At 41.5% G+C, this 14,807-nt stretch overlaps 1 protein-coding gene across 4 annotated transcripts in view; it reads right to left on the bottom strand.

Annotated features, from left to right (window-relative positions):
• The window catches only part of TMEM132C (transmembrane protein 132C), a 223,265-nt gene that overhangs the window by 3,787 nt on the left and 204,671 nt on the right, over positions 1–14,807 (bottom strand). For all 4 annotated transcript variants that reach the window (XM_087754856.1, XM_087754855.1, XM_087754854.1 and 1 more), the window contains 3 exons: positions 10,118–10,323; positions 9,363–9,636; positions 8,133–8,324 (listed from right to left, as the gene is read on the bottom strand). In XM_087754856.1, coding sequence (XP_087610982.1) covers positions 8,133–8,324; positions 9,363–9,636; positions 10,118–10,323 — 672 coding nt within the window. The remainder of the gene's footprint in view (positions 1–8,132; positions 8,325–9,362; positions 9,637–10,117; positions 10,324–14,807) is intronic.

Below are 14,807 nucleotides of genomic sequence, written 5' to 3'. Positions count from 1 at the left end.
ACGTCTTGCCTGGTTAGCCAGCAGACGTGCAGGCAGATTGCTGGACTGCAACTTCACACAAACCCGAAGTTCTTTTCTTCCCAGACTTAAACCGCAGATGGCCCTAATACCTTTACACTTGGGTACATCAGAACAACTGGGCTGAAAATCACCATCAGGGAAAAACATTGCCACCCTGTTAACGTCCAGTCATAATACAAATTTACAACCTAATATGGTTTTCAATTGGCTACAATTTGTTACGCTATGGTTATAAACAAAGGGAATTGCTACCCTTCTAGTTAGATTTAAAGCTTTTCAATGAAAACAGCGAGGGGCATTTAGCTGTGCAGAAGGTTGGACTATACTGAATATTTGATTTCCAAAGTGCTATCAGCAAGTTCTTGAGGGACTGAAAGAAGAAAAAATAAGCTGTGGCACAACAGGAAAGAAGGCAAAGTTCTTGGTGATTCAAATGCACTTCAAACAGCTGAAACGGAGCCAGGGTAGCTCAGAAGCTGGGAAGGGTGAACTGCGTAAGGAAATTAAAACAGCTGATCTTTCATTAGAGAAACAACCCTGAAATGGCTGAACAGACAGAAACATAAAGCTGCAGGGCACAGCTTAGATTTATATCATAGAAATCTATAGTAGAGCAAACCCAGTCGTGGGAAAGTAAAGGATTTTTTTTTTTAAATGGATATGTGTAGAGAGAAAAAGATGCATCTCTTCCAGCAATTCAACACCCTGTTGCCTTCCTTCTCCCTACAATAAGACAGCAGCCTCGCGTACCATCGGGGAGGTGTGTAAGATGCACTGAATTTTCATCAGCCTACGCAAGGCAAAACGACCAGCATCATTTCAAACATATATCACAACAAGCTTGACATTGTCTGCCACTGGTGCTCTCTTTTGGAGAGCAGAATGAGAAAATAAGTGCAGAATTTTGTGCAGTTAAGGCTGGAAGTTATAAGGCCTGCGCCTCCTCCCAGCTCCGCTGAGGACTTCCATAGTTCTACACCTCTACAAAAGGATTTACATTACTAAAACCTTTGTGAATTCCTTAATAGCCAAACACGGCATACCCAGCGTTGCAGAGCCCCAGGTCTGATTAGGGCTCTTACTATGCAAGTAGGTTTTATTCATGGTAGAACAGCACCTCTGAGGGATCTGGGGGTCTCCATCCAGAGGCTGGAGAGGAACACGTATGGGGAGCCATATATTCTTCTTTCCCGTCTTCTTCAAGATCTTGACTCCTTTCTGCTTTAACAGCACTCAGGCACCTTTCAGGTTAAGATGTAGCCAGCATGGAAAAATTCAGCCCAAATGGCTAGAATTTGACAAAGTTGTAAGCAACTTCAAAACAACTTTAATTCTTTACACTACGTCTCTATTCTGCATTCCTGGTTTTATGAAGCAGAGATAGAGAAAAATGAAATGGCAGTCAGCTGAAATTTGCAGGCACACATGTGACTTACTATGATAACAGAGGTGTGCAACAGCTTAGCCATTATTTTCAATCAGCATTGGTGTTTTTTATTTCCAAGAGACCCTTTTTTCATAGGAAGAAGCAATTTTTTCACAACACAACATTGTCATGCTTATACTACGGACAGCATTAATTAAAAGGGAAAGAAAACAAATGAGAGAAAGAGGGACAGAATCTCAAATCCTGCCAAAGTATATTGTATCAGCCCAAATATTCTATTTGGCAAGAGATCACCTCCTCTCATTCACATCGTTAAAGGAAAGCTGAAGGCAGGGGAAGGAAGTGAATTTCCCAAATGATTATAAATTCTGAAAAGCTAAAAAGAAAAAAAGAAAGAAAAAAGAAATTATTTAGTACCATGTCCTTCAAAGAGCTGTTTCTGCAAATCCTATGTACTGCATCGATAAATCCCCTCTGAATCTCTGACAAGGTCATCCAATTACTATCAGCAGATGAAGATGGATTGGAGCTTTCTTACCTGCAAAGTTGCTGCCCCTAGTCTGATGCCCTCAACACTGAGGTGACAAATGCTTGTGTTCATTAATTATCAAGCATAAACAAATAGTCTGAGGGATTACCTGGCTCTCCAGTCTTTCTTTCCTCCACTTTTCCTCTCCCTTTCACATATGCACGCACTCACACACACATGCACGCGCGCTCAGTTGCGCTCCCAGACCAAGCGAACCACAACTACACATTAGGGCCAGTGTCTCTTAGAGAACAGGATGATTTATATGGTGACTGTGATGATGTGAAGTGAGTCAGATAATGTACATTAGATCATGTCAATGACAGCAAAATCCAGTCCAGAGGAGATAAAGAAACTGCTTCCCACAATTACTGTTGATTATCGCATTTTCCCTTGTGCCTTTGCTGTTCTCTTCCTCCATTCCAGGTATAACTACATGCCAGATCAGCAAGCTGGCCAGTTCTTCATCTGCTGCAGTTCCACCACCTTTTGTGGCCTTGAATTACATTGCTGTTTATCAGTCCAAAGATGCCACTTGATAAATCTTCTTGGATAAACTTGCATTTTGCTTTTTGGTAGTAGTTTTATCTCCCTTGTTATCCACTTGTTATGTTTAGGTGGGTAAAACAAAGGGGAAATTACCCGGGTACAGAAGTAACATAGCACTAATGGAAACCAACGGTCCTGGAGGAGCTCTGTATGGCCTGACGTGGAATACTTCAAACCCTGCCATATGAGCCACCACAAACACTGCTGTTTGCTGGCTCACTCTCTTCCACCTAGATAAAACAAGGAGGCTCACACTCCAAAAGGCAACCTGAATGCAGGAAGCAGAGCTGGTTTGGAAGCTCAGTAGAAAGCCCATCATACAGAGATCTAATGAGTCCTACCGTGGTGGGGCTTGCATGAGCTGCCTGTGAAAATCTGGGAGCCACACCAATGATTATTTTGCCCGCTAAAGCATTATACAGTATTTGAAAGTCTGCTTATCTTAGGATGTTCCACTGAGCCCATCTGTAGCACCACAGTCAGTGATTACAAAGTGTCCTTCAATACCACCTCAAAAAAGCTGATTCTATGATTCTATACCAGGGCATGCTATCTTGTATTCTTTGAGCAAAAAATAGGAGAGTAAAGTGTGTAGGACTGGTTGCATTTTAGAGAATTCTGCTGCTTAGAAACACAGATGTGAGGACTGATCAGTATATTTGATTTTATTCCATGCCCAGAATAAAGAGGCCTTTTAATGGTCTGCATTCACTAAAGCACAAATAAAAGTATTTGTGAATAAGCCCTCAATTGCTGGGGTCAGCTGCAATAGTCCTGAAGTGAGGCAGGACACCAAAGGAAAGAAATGGATGGCTGGATGGCTCTGCAGAAAACAAATATATCCCTCCCTCAAATAAAGGCAAGGGGATACTGTTCTCAGCAGCTTCTATTAGACCAGCTCTGATTGTTCTGTCTGGGGACTTGAATGCTGAAATGGGTTTCCCTAGCAATTTTATCACATGAAATATCAAAGTATTACATGTGCATTTATTTTTAAGCCTGTGGCTTGTGTAGTAAAAACTGGGCTTGATTGTTACGATGTGGAAATGAAAGGCAGCCAAGACTCAGATCTTAATTCAAACCATGCATTCCCCTACTGTGTATTTCTTTCTTTCCTTTTTGTCCAATCTGCTAATGTGACATTCCTTTCCAGTGGGAATTTGCTTCTATTTGCAAGGGAAGAATTCAGATTCTTATCTAACAATACATCCTTTCTCCCTTTCCCATGCTGCTTAATCCCTTTGTCATACTTGTGAGCCACTACATTGCTCTGTCAGTTTAAAGAAGACATAAATACAATTCAAGTGTAATTTATACTGCCAGAATGGGGTAATGAATCCACACCATAAAAATACTCCTAATGTCTGTTACTTAACTGTGAGATGTCAGTGAACTCCCAGAACTAGTTTGCATGAAGGACATAAGCTAAACCAGGACATTATTGTGTCAATCCAAAAGGCTGGGATGTGCAAGCAACTCCAGCTTGTTGCCCTGATTCAGGTGGTGCCGAGCACCCTCACCTCCTATCAGAGCGAGAGCTGACATCTTGGAGGACACTCCCTGAGGTTATGGATGACCTCACAGAGTTGGGTCTTGTCACCGATGTCAACAGGAGCTACACATGTGAAAGAGAAGAACTTGGCCTTTAGAAAGTGCTAACATTGTTCTTTTTTCCCTAAGAAAATGCCTGCAGTTTTCCAGTAGCACTGAGAGATATATTAATACACACAGCTATTTATTAAAGGCTTTCTTTTGTCTTTCTTTTATTCTATCCGCTCTCCCATTTCAGTTCATTAGACCACATGCAATACCCTACGGTGATGAAACAGCTATGATATGACTGCGAGTTTCTCTGCAGAGCTGAAATGTAAGAGTCCTTGAAGCTCACTCAGATCAGAAAACACTTAAACGCTGTAGGTTTTCTTTTATTTACATTTTGGAGAGGTCTTTAAGATGGCAGTGTTGATTTTAACAATGGTCAGCAAGCCAAATGGAACAGCTTTCCTACCTGAGCAGATGGCCACTAAAAATAGATTGCTCACAGCTACAGTTTCCAAATTTTCAGACGACATTTCAACTTTGATATTTAAAAGTTGGTCAGCCTGCATTTATTTTTAGGCACCTAAATCAGTGATCCACTTTTCAGTGCCAATGAGCTTCTCATTGATTTAAAAAAAAAAAGGAATTATAGGCTTAGCATCCCTCAAGGTCACCTCATCTCACCTCAGGTAATTAGTTGCCCAACTATAGATAAAGATATCCAACTTAAGGCATCCAAGATAAAAAATTTTAGCTTATCATCTTTAGAGTGCTAAGTATTTGGAGAAACTGCCAACTTTTCAGGACTTGTGTTTTGGCTGCTTTGTGCTACTTATGCAGAGATGGTGCGGTCATTATAATCAAGGAACTAATCTAGTCATTATATTCATTGAAAGAAAATCACAGCGAAAATACTACATTAATTCCTACGATATCAAAAGACGTGTAATAGCACAATCGGTATAATGCTTTAGGCCTTCCATTGTACCATACAGATGTACTGCTTAATCTGCTAGGGACAATATCATGCCCGCTAGAGTACCAATTATGCAAGGACATTTGCTAATCTATGTTGAAGCTTGGCTATTGAAGGTGCTAAAGTGGAGCCAAGGAAAACTTTTGACTAAGAACACACTGACTGTTTTTTCCATATAACAATGCTGAGACATACACACTCATTCCTAAGAAAAATAAAACTTTCAGCTCTCTTAACTGTTATTTTGTTTTTCAGTTGCATCAATAAGGTTTGCATGAGTTACTTGGGCCTTTTTCTAAACTTGTTTGAGAGGAAAAGACACAATTAAATAATGAAGGCCTTGCAACGTTCAAGTATATGCTTAGTTCTGGGCTGCCCCCTTGAAAAAAAACCTCTTCCAAAAGGGCTTGATTTTCAGAAAACACTCAGCACTTGCCTTCTGAAATTCCAGCTCAGTAAGGATCTCAGCTGGTATACTCCAAATCATGAGTCTCTTCTTGCAAAATTTAGCCACAAGCATTCCTACATTTGCATTCATTCTTCTAAGGGCAAGTGACTTAAATGTTATATCCTTCATTCAAACTGCAAATGAAAGGAAAAGATGTATGTGACTTGATAGGCCGCTCCTATGCTAAGACTATTTCCTTCAGTGTATTTTCTAGTGTGAAATCTATTCCCGTCTTATTTTTTTGGTGATGCAAATGCAAAGTCCCTAAGGTCTCTTTTCAACAGCCCTTCCTTGGGCAAGCCCTGTCTACAGGCTGAGTAAGACTTAGGCCTGAGGACAAATGAGTGGCTTACAATAAGACAGGAAGTGAATTGCACAGCACGTGGAAATAGCTCAGGCCTCCGGGATGAAGGCACTGCTGAAGCGCCCCAGGAACTAGGGACTGTGCTCAGGGTCCACAGTGGCCTGGCATGACCAGGATCAGGACTGCGAACACTCACAGTGCTTGAAAAGGAACTGACTCTCACAAATACGTGAGAAGTGATGGTCCCAGTAAAGCCTTCTGTTGTGAAGCAGGCAGGATACTTCTCTTTCTCCTGGTGAAGAGGAGGTGGTGGGAAGACAAGCAGAGGCAATGGGGGTGGGCAGGCTCCAGACCAGAGGAGCTGGAAGGAGAAGCAGAGGCTGAAGTGGGATTCCACAAGAACATGCTGCTCTATGTTTGCGGGAAACTGGGACAGAAGGTGCCGTGCATAGAAGGAGTGGGAAAAACTGACTAATTTGGGATTGCTACTAAGCAACTAGACTTCCTTGGGCGTTCCAGATCCTGGTGTAGAGGTTTTCCACTGCCTTCTAATAGAGTCTAAGTCCTGTTTTTTTTCCACATGGACTCTAGAGAGGAAACAACAGATTTTAAACTTATACTGAGAAAAAGGTGCTTGATTTTCTCTTGCCTCCTGTTTTACAGTTGGTATCTTCAGTGAGCACGATGCAGTAGTGCTATCCGTAGGCCCAGGAAGAGAACAGCAGGGACAGCAGCACCCACACTGCCCAGCAGTACCAGAAGCAGAAGGCGTTGCTCAGAATGGGAGCCTGATATGCCCAGTCCCTTCTGTATCACAAATGTGCCGCTCTGAGGAAACTGAAATTGTCTCGCAAAAGAACATCAGCTTCAACAAAATATTTCACTAAAATTGTTCCATAACACAGATGCTGGGAAAAATAATTTCAAAACAAGCCATGTTTACACATTTTTACTCTTTTGTATTATTTCACAGCTTGCCAACTGTAGTGATATATAATGACATGTCATATCATATCACCATGCCATAATACAATATGAGATGTCATGTTGTGCGCTATTGAAATGCCCTGTCATAATATGCCATAACCTGATGTTGATAAATATCTTTGCATACTCAGGACAGATTATCTATAAATCTGAGAAGTTGACAATATATCTGTGCAACCTTTCCAGATTCACAAGCTCTTTTATCTGCAATCAAAGCCATGATTCTTCCAATGATGCTGCAGGACAAATGGTGCTCTGTCCTACATAACAGAATTGGGTTAGCCATGCTTTAGCTTTTGCTTTTACAGTTTTTGTCTGAAGACAGTATGTCAGACATGGTTTCTAAGCCCTAGAGAAGGGTATAAATGGGTTAATTACATAACATTCTTATGTTTACAGGATGCAGTAAATGGAACAGATGGGCAACATGTCCTTCTAGTTTGGACATTTTCCTGTCACTAAGTTATAAAACAATCTAAATTATTTTTATGTTCCAGAAAATTAGGTAGCAATAATCATGAAAATGGGCCATAAAACTTGACTTGAGATCTCTCCCAATCTATGTGAGATGAAATACAGTTTCTGTGAGAGGAGTAACTGTGGACAGAGTTAATTGCATGGTCCTCAGTCCCACTCTTCAAATCAACTGACTGAAAGAGTGATGAACACGCAGCTTGTTCCACTGCTACTGACCCTTGTTTTTCATCTGTTCCAGAGCAACTGTTTGCCTCGATCTGGTGGTATTCTCCAATCTTCTTTTCCATGGGGGTTGTGACCTGAAACATGCTGCTTGAAAGACTTCCTTTACAGAGATGGAAATTTGCTGGCTTAAATTAAGTACTATCAGCACAGTGATACCTAATGAACTGAATGACGAACCCCCCAAAATCCATCTATAAAATAAAAGGAGAGAGGAGCCTGGCAGTCTGCCGTGACTCCAGGAGGGAAAAGAAATGTATTTGGCTATCTTCTGCCTCTATTTTATAGCTCTTCAAAATATTTAATTGTTGTGACACACAGAGCTCTGTGTTCTCTGGCATGGAAAACAAGGGCATGCTCATACAGCAAATAAGGATCACTGTCCAAAGAGTACCTGTGTTGTGAAAATAACAGATGTTGCATCATTTAAAGGAAGGGTATTAAAAATGTACATAATATAAACTTCAGTGTAGTCAGAACATTTACTGCAGATTAAGTTCATATTTGAAGGGAAGAAATGAGAAGACAATTCCAGAGTACCTCTAGAGGAAAGCAATTGACATGGACATGTGCTACACCTACACTTTAAAGTCTAACTTCTAAACTTGTCATGAATTATCATCTGTACTTCATGTTGATAACACACTGCCCCACCCCAAAAGGCAACAACAATAAATAGGGAGTGTACACTACCTGCTTAGGAGTATGAAGCAGCTCTTGAGCAACAGTTGTAGCCACAATAGCCCGACTACTTGCTGCACTTGGCTGAAGAAAGAGTGAAAGCCCAGCCACCAGCTGGACTCCAAGGTCTGTTATGGTAACTTTGTCATCTAGCACAGTCACTGTCTTCTCTGCCAGGATGGAGTCAGACAGAGGAGACAAAACCTTTGGAGAAACACAAAAGAATCAACTTAGGAAAAGGTTGATCAATTAAAATAACCTTTCTTAAGGTCATCATCGCTTCTTGTCTCCAAAGCTTTAGAAATGAAGTGGCAGAGCACACTGAAAAGGCAGTCTGATTTCATTAGCAGGTCGGAAAAACATTCAGTAGAGAGGTTATGGCTGAGAACATTGCACCCAATACTGAGAGCTATACTATCTCAATTGTGTTATTTGCATCATTTCGCTAGAAGAGTTGATTTAAAACTTTCTTCCTCTGCTATTCTGTGTCCCAGTATGGATAAGCTCATCAGATTTACTTCCCAGCCATTCCAAAGGGAGGTTAGCAACATCTAGGATTCCTCCTTCACTTCTTTGCTTGGAAATTCTCATTTCTCTCTTTTCTGTTTCTGATGGAACATAAAGGTAGTAGGATATCCTTCCATACTGCTATCTTTAGGGAGCTAAAGATAGCTAGTTCATGCACATACTGTCTTCTCCACCTTCCCCATCTCATATCTACAGCCTAGATTAGCTATAGTCACTCTTTGCGCATTGGCTTTAGTAAGGATTCAGCTGGGGCAGAACTGGGATATGGTGTTGGCCACTTGTGCCTTTCAGGGTTATTAATCAGGTTGTATGTTTTTTTTCCCGAATTAATGTTTTAATAAGTCAAAAGAAACTTGGCACAATCTAAAGATCTCTGTCTCAAAAAGTCAAAATGGTGCCCATCAGCTGACTGGTGGTAACCTGCATCCATGTGGGGCAAGAGCTCCGACTTCTCACTGAGTCTGGCAGTGCTACCTCTCCTAAACATCTCTGAAGGCTCTATGGCTTCCAGCTGCTGGCCATACTGTGTGCCTCGGACCACCTGTAGCTTGGATCACTGTCATTGGGTTAATGCTGTGTGTGACACTCTAGAAGGTCACAGGAATGTAATGGGAAATTATCCTGTTTCAAGACAGCAGAACACTGTACTGGATTTATGCCCACACACAGGTTCTCTATGGGAATGGTGGAATGTGGCAGTCGAGAGCACAGTACCTGCATCGTTGTTATTCCTACTTCCCGTCCGATCAAAATCCTGCCTTCCTGCAGCTTGGCAATGTGAGGATCCTCCAGTTTCATAAAATCCATCACCAGGTCTGTAATGTCAAACTGCCAGTCTGAACCCAGCAGGTAGCTCAGCTGACCCCAAGGGCTAGAATCCTCAGCTACAAATTGCGTGAGGACTCGCACCATGGCATGCTGGTACTGCAGAGTGCATCCTCTTCCTTTCCGCTCATCTTCATCCTCATCATCGCTGTCTCTGGTGGGTCTTTTTTCATAAGAAAATGAAGCATAAAGGAACATTTTCAAGAACATTAGTGAAAACTAACATTAGAGTACTAATGGAGAGTACACCCTTAAATAATAGCCCTCCCTTCTGGTTTTTTGGGCCACTGCTGATTCATGGCTACGTTGCATGATGAAGCACCATACAAATGGACTACACCACTTTTTCATCTAAGCTGCTATGTCCGAACAACAACAACTCTATAAGGGGACCTTGCCAGAGCACCACACTGTACTCTGTTGCACAGGACAGACACACACACAGAAGCAAAACTCCCACAAATTTTAAAAGCTCTATTATATCTGCAGATTTCCGGTGCAAAGCTGAGGATTCCAGTACTGCTGTTCCTCAGGGAAAGATGCTGCATTTTGGGTGCAGGTGCTGCAGCTGTTCTTGCTGAGAGTTAAAATCAACTCCATTCATTTTACAAAAACACCCAAGAAATTTAGCAACTTAAACCCACCTTTTGTTGGAAACAACTGGGACTCGCCACCCTTTTATTTGGCTCAGTTCTGTGTCCGAAATGTCGATCTGAAGAGGCAGGCGTGGAACCCAGACTGTGATTTGCAGAGGAGCACTCAGATACTGATACGTGAAGTTCACAAGCGCGTTCACCTTGCCTTTCATTTCTTTGCCATTGACAAAAACATAGTCACATCTGTCAGAAACCTGGGGCGGGGGGTTGCAGGGGAAGAGAGAGAGAAAGAAGAAAAGGTAACCATTGCAACAAAACAAGCTCAAAGTGTACCCCTGGCATCTCAAAACCAAAAACAAACAAAAAAAGCTCCCTTTTCTTTATGCATGTTAATGATGGCCTTTTACCATGGGAGCAGCTGAACACAAAAATCCTTCCTTGGCTCAAGAGGCATAATTATGCGGGAGATGCCTAAAGACTGGATACTATTTATGAAGCTGGTGGTTGATTTTCGGTTTGTTATGCAGTGAGCCACTAGCCGATCACAGTGCTGTGGAATTTATAATGAGCAAGGCTCCTTCACGGCTTTAAGAGGAACCCAACAAACCAAAACAGGTCTCAATGGGGGCAAGCAGCAAATCAAAGCTCTACCTTGATGAGTACCTTCATCAGGGGTGACACTGCTTTCAGCCTTCAAGACAAAGCTGGCTCTGGAGTGGATTTTATCCACTGAAGAGTAACAGAAGTCTACTTATTTCCTCCACAATAAACATTATCTGTTTATAAGTGTTTACATTTTGATTAAAGCTGTAAAGTATTTCTAAACACTGCAGCAGATTTATCATTAACATGTAAATGCTGTCCTGAAATATAAGCAAGCATTATCATAGCCATGTAAGAGTTATATCAGTAATCACTTCTTTAATCAATGTTGTAATTTACAGACCATTGAGTTTTCTCATTTATTACGTTACTGAGTACTAGTGATAAAATCACTCCTGAATATATAAATCATTAAGAGGGATGCAGATAGTATGAAGTGACTCCATGTGATAAAGTCATTGTCATATCTATTCCTAAAGGTATCATAAATGTCTGGGGAAATCCTGTGGCACATTAATCATACATTAAGTGGCTAGCAATGGGAGCTGTTGCGTTACTAAATGAGCTGGTATGTCTGCAGAAATTAACAGTAACCCCAGCAGATCTCTTCAACTCCTGCTCTTGCTCCCATCCCGTCAGAATTCTATTTCATCACCCATAATGAGGATCATTAGTGGTGGCAATGCGTCTCCCCACCTGAACAGATATTTATATTATCATCTGTTCCCTTTTATCCCCACTCCCATTCCCAATATCATTTTATTCAAATGAAGATTATCAGCTGGAAATGCTTATGTCCCCAGGCTAATCAAACAGATGGATGTCCTCTGTGACCACAGATACAGGAGCTAAACTGTTCCCAGTTTGACATATGCATCCCGTTTGTATCCTCTGTCAGGTTTAGGCACTGCTCACATTCTGCTAAAATATTTGATGGTGAGACTGCAAAATGAAACTTCAGAGAGCATAATACAAACATTCCTATGACTCATTCCCTAAGAGGGTTATGCTGTAACTGGGCTCTGTTGACTGAAAACAATACCACGTATTACAATACCTGACCCATCTGTCTGTTTAGGCTTCTCCGTCAGACCATCTAAGAGGGGTTTAAAAGTCCAAAGGTGGCAGAAATGTCTTCACTTTATCACGATGAATGGCATGCCCTATTTTTACATGTATTAACTTGAACGGCAGTACAGAAAGGGGTTTAGTTCACACTAGGCTGTTTCAGAACGACTATTTGATCTAATCTAAAAGTACTATGCAGCAGAGGTGCATGATATAATACATAATACCATGCAGTAATTCAGAACTCTTTCCTAGATAGGCTGCTCTTTCTTTCTGTGATGTCATTGAGTCAGCTTCACCCTGGGAGACGAAACATCGTGCAAATGTTTCTCATGAAAACAACTCCAACTGCACGGGCAAGCAAGGGCTACGTGGCAGGAGTTACAGCCTTGACTTCCTGACCACAGAGGCATTTCTGCCTCGAGCCGTATACGGCTGCTAGGACGGACTGGGGGCATTCAGCTCCTGTATTTGAGCTGCTGATGTCTAATGCAAGCCCATTGTCTCGCTGCTGTCTCAGTTGCATGGGAACAGGAATGGCCAGTGGGTGACTTTCCTCTCTCGATGCTTGGCAGTCTTACCACCCCTCTCACTGAAGCTGCCTGTGCCTCTCCACCAGAGACGAAGACCCTGCAAAGTATCTTAGACCAGATACCTAATTCTTAGATGGCTGAAGTTAAAAGGAATTCACATCTAAATAACATACCATGTATGAACGTTACCTATGGCACAACATCCTCAATGAAGTTCAGGGTACAAGGAAGTCCCGGCTGACACAGACTCTAATTTCTGTCTTCCTCTGTAACCTTAGAAAAGTCAATTCGACTCTTTCTGTCCATTTTCCCCCACTGGCATAAACAACACAACCCAGGGAGCCTTGGTGAGCAACAGTCAGAGAAATGCACTGCACTTGGAGCACAGAAGAACTTCTAGAGCCAAATGGGAAGTAGTGAGTGTGCCTGGGGGAGAAGACCCTATGTCTGGAACAAAGCAGCTTCAGATATGGCTCTTTGTTCTTTAGCCCTATCTTCCTTCGAGCAGAAGCTTTTGGGAGGCTTGTCAATAAGATCTAAATTAATTCTGCTTGGAGCAGTAGCCGTTGCCATCCTGAAACTGGTTCCATCCCATTCATTTCTATGGAGTTTATCCCAAAGACAAATGAATGAACTTTCCGAGTTAGTTGTACAAGTTGCTTATTTATGCACATAGTAAACCACATACACATGCTGATAAAAGATTTCTGATAACATACTCAGCTTCAGACTGACCAGGTCTGGTCTGGATATATGATTTAATATTATCTAAAGCCCAATGTTGTCATTAACAGAACAAATGCGACTGTCAGGGAAAAAAACACAATAACAATAGTAGCAAAACTGCAATTCCTAAATGGTTCTGGGCTGAGATCCAATCTCCATCTGTATTTGTAAAGCTGCTATATGCCTTCATGAGTATGTGACAAACAAATGGCTAAACAAATACATACAGCATCCTAAGGAGGTGGCTGCTGTAGCTACCACGCAGCCTTTAAAATTGCTACAGGTTAATATTTATTACTGGACATGCATCAGCTATAGTGGCAAGTCTTTATGAGATGCATTGAGAAAAACATTACTCTTTTCACCAAGTACAAGCATTGCTGATGTCCTTACACATGCTCTTTCTTCTGTTCCTGTATTTCTGATAAAGAGGCAGCACACAGAATGTACAGGAGCAGCAAAGCTTATATTCTATTGTATTACTGTGTGCATTCTAACTATTGTGCTTTCAGGTATCCATTCTTGAAGGAACATTGATGGCTTCTGACAAAGAAAGGCAACAGACTTTCCAACTAGTGCTATACAGGGGATGAAAGGGAGAAAGTATCTCAGTGTCTAATTCACAATGTGTGTGTGCTCTCCATACGTACAGGATTAAGGATACTCCTTCTCAAGAAATGTTCAATTAAAGCTATTCCATAGTCTACAGCTTCTGTAAGCAACACATCTCAGCTAAGCTTAGCTATAGCAGGCTAGCAGGATGACAGCAAGTGCTTCCCTTGCCCTGGTCTCACAGTGTCCCATAAAAAACAAATAAAAAGGATTTCTCGGCCTCGGAGAACAAATCCAGATATACTGATTCTGCTACAATTTAGAACATCAGCAAGCCACATGTAAGGTCCGATTTGCTAAGCAGAGGTCCCTCACAAAAAAAGGGTAGGGATGATGTGGTACAACCCCAGACCCTCTTAGCTCAGATGGAAATAACATCACAGTCAACAGTTTTTGGAGTTATTCAACGCAGACTTGGCAAAACTATTTTGATCTGTTCTCATATGGGGTTAAAAGAGATGGAATCACAGGACTGGTAGGGACAACTTAAAACACCGTCGCATGGAATCACGGAGGAAGGATAGAAGGCAGATTAGAAAGAGTAATAAATTAAACTGGATCATATTAGAACTCAAATTCTCTTTAATTAAAAAGGTATATGTTTAAGCACGTTTGATAGATAAAAGTACCTCTCTCTTTTCCTCCAGAGTTTTGCAATGCTTCTGGAAGGTCACTGGCCAGTACAATGACCGGCTCTCGTCTGTCAGCCCTGCCCACAGCAGGCTAAGCAAGTTTCTAATAGAAGCTGGAGACTCTGTGAACAGTGATCTGTTTCTCATCTCCTGTAGTATTTATGCTTTTACTATGAAAACATCTTCCCTCTGAAAGTGCTTTTTATCTTTGGCATCAGAAGAAGTGAGAGATGATGAAGGGAAAGCCTGCTTAGCCACCGCCTTTAAGTGATTGTTTTTCTTCTACCCTGCGTAGCTGATCAGCAAGAAGTTTTGCATTTTAAAGAGCTTTCTGATGCTATTTCAGCAGTTTCTTTCATTATTAAGCTGCATTCAGCTACTTTCCCCCTTTTTTCTATTTTTCTAACTTCTCTCTCCAGATTAAAACTAAAATAAAGAAGCTAGACAGCAAAAGACAGGGCTAAGCACAATGCCCTAGAGGTTTCTTCTTTGCCTTCCTTTTTTCTGGCATTATATTTTTGTGCCCCTTTGTAACAAAGGCCGTTGCCTTTCCAAATGACTTGG

Source organism: Nipponia nippon, unplaced genomic scaffold, assembly GCF_047370975.1.
Source record: "Nipponia nippon isolate SJK-2023a ecotype South Korea unplaced genomic scaffold, ASM4737097v1 scaffold_18, whole genome shotgun sequence".
Lineage (NCBI taxonomy): Eukaryota > Metazoa > Chordata > Aves > Pelecaniformes > Threskiornithidae > Nipponia > Nipponia nippon.
The sequence above is the reverse complement of the archived record's forward strand: the minus strand, read 5'-3'. Positions and strand labels throughout refer to the sequence as shown.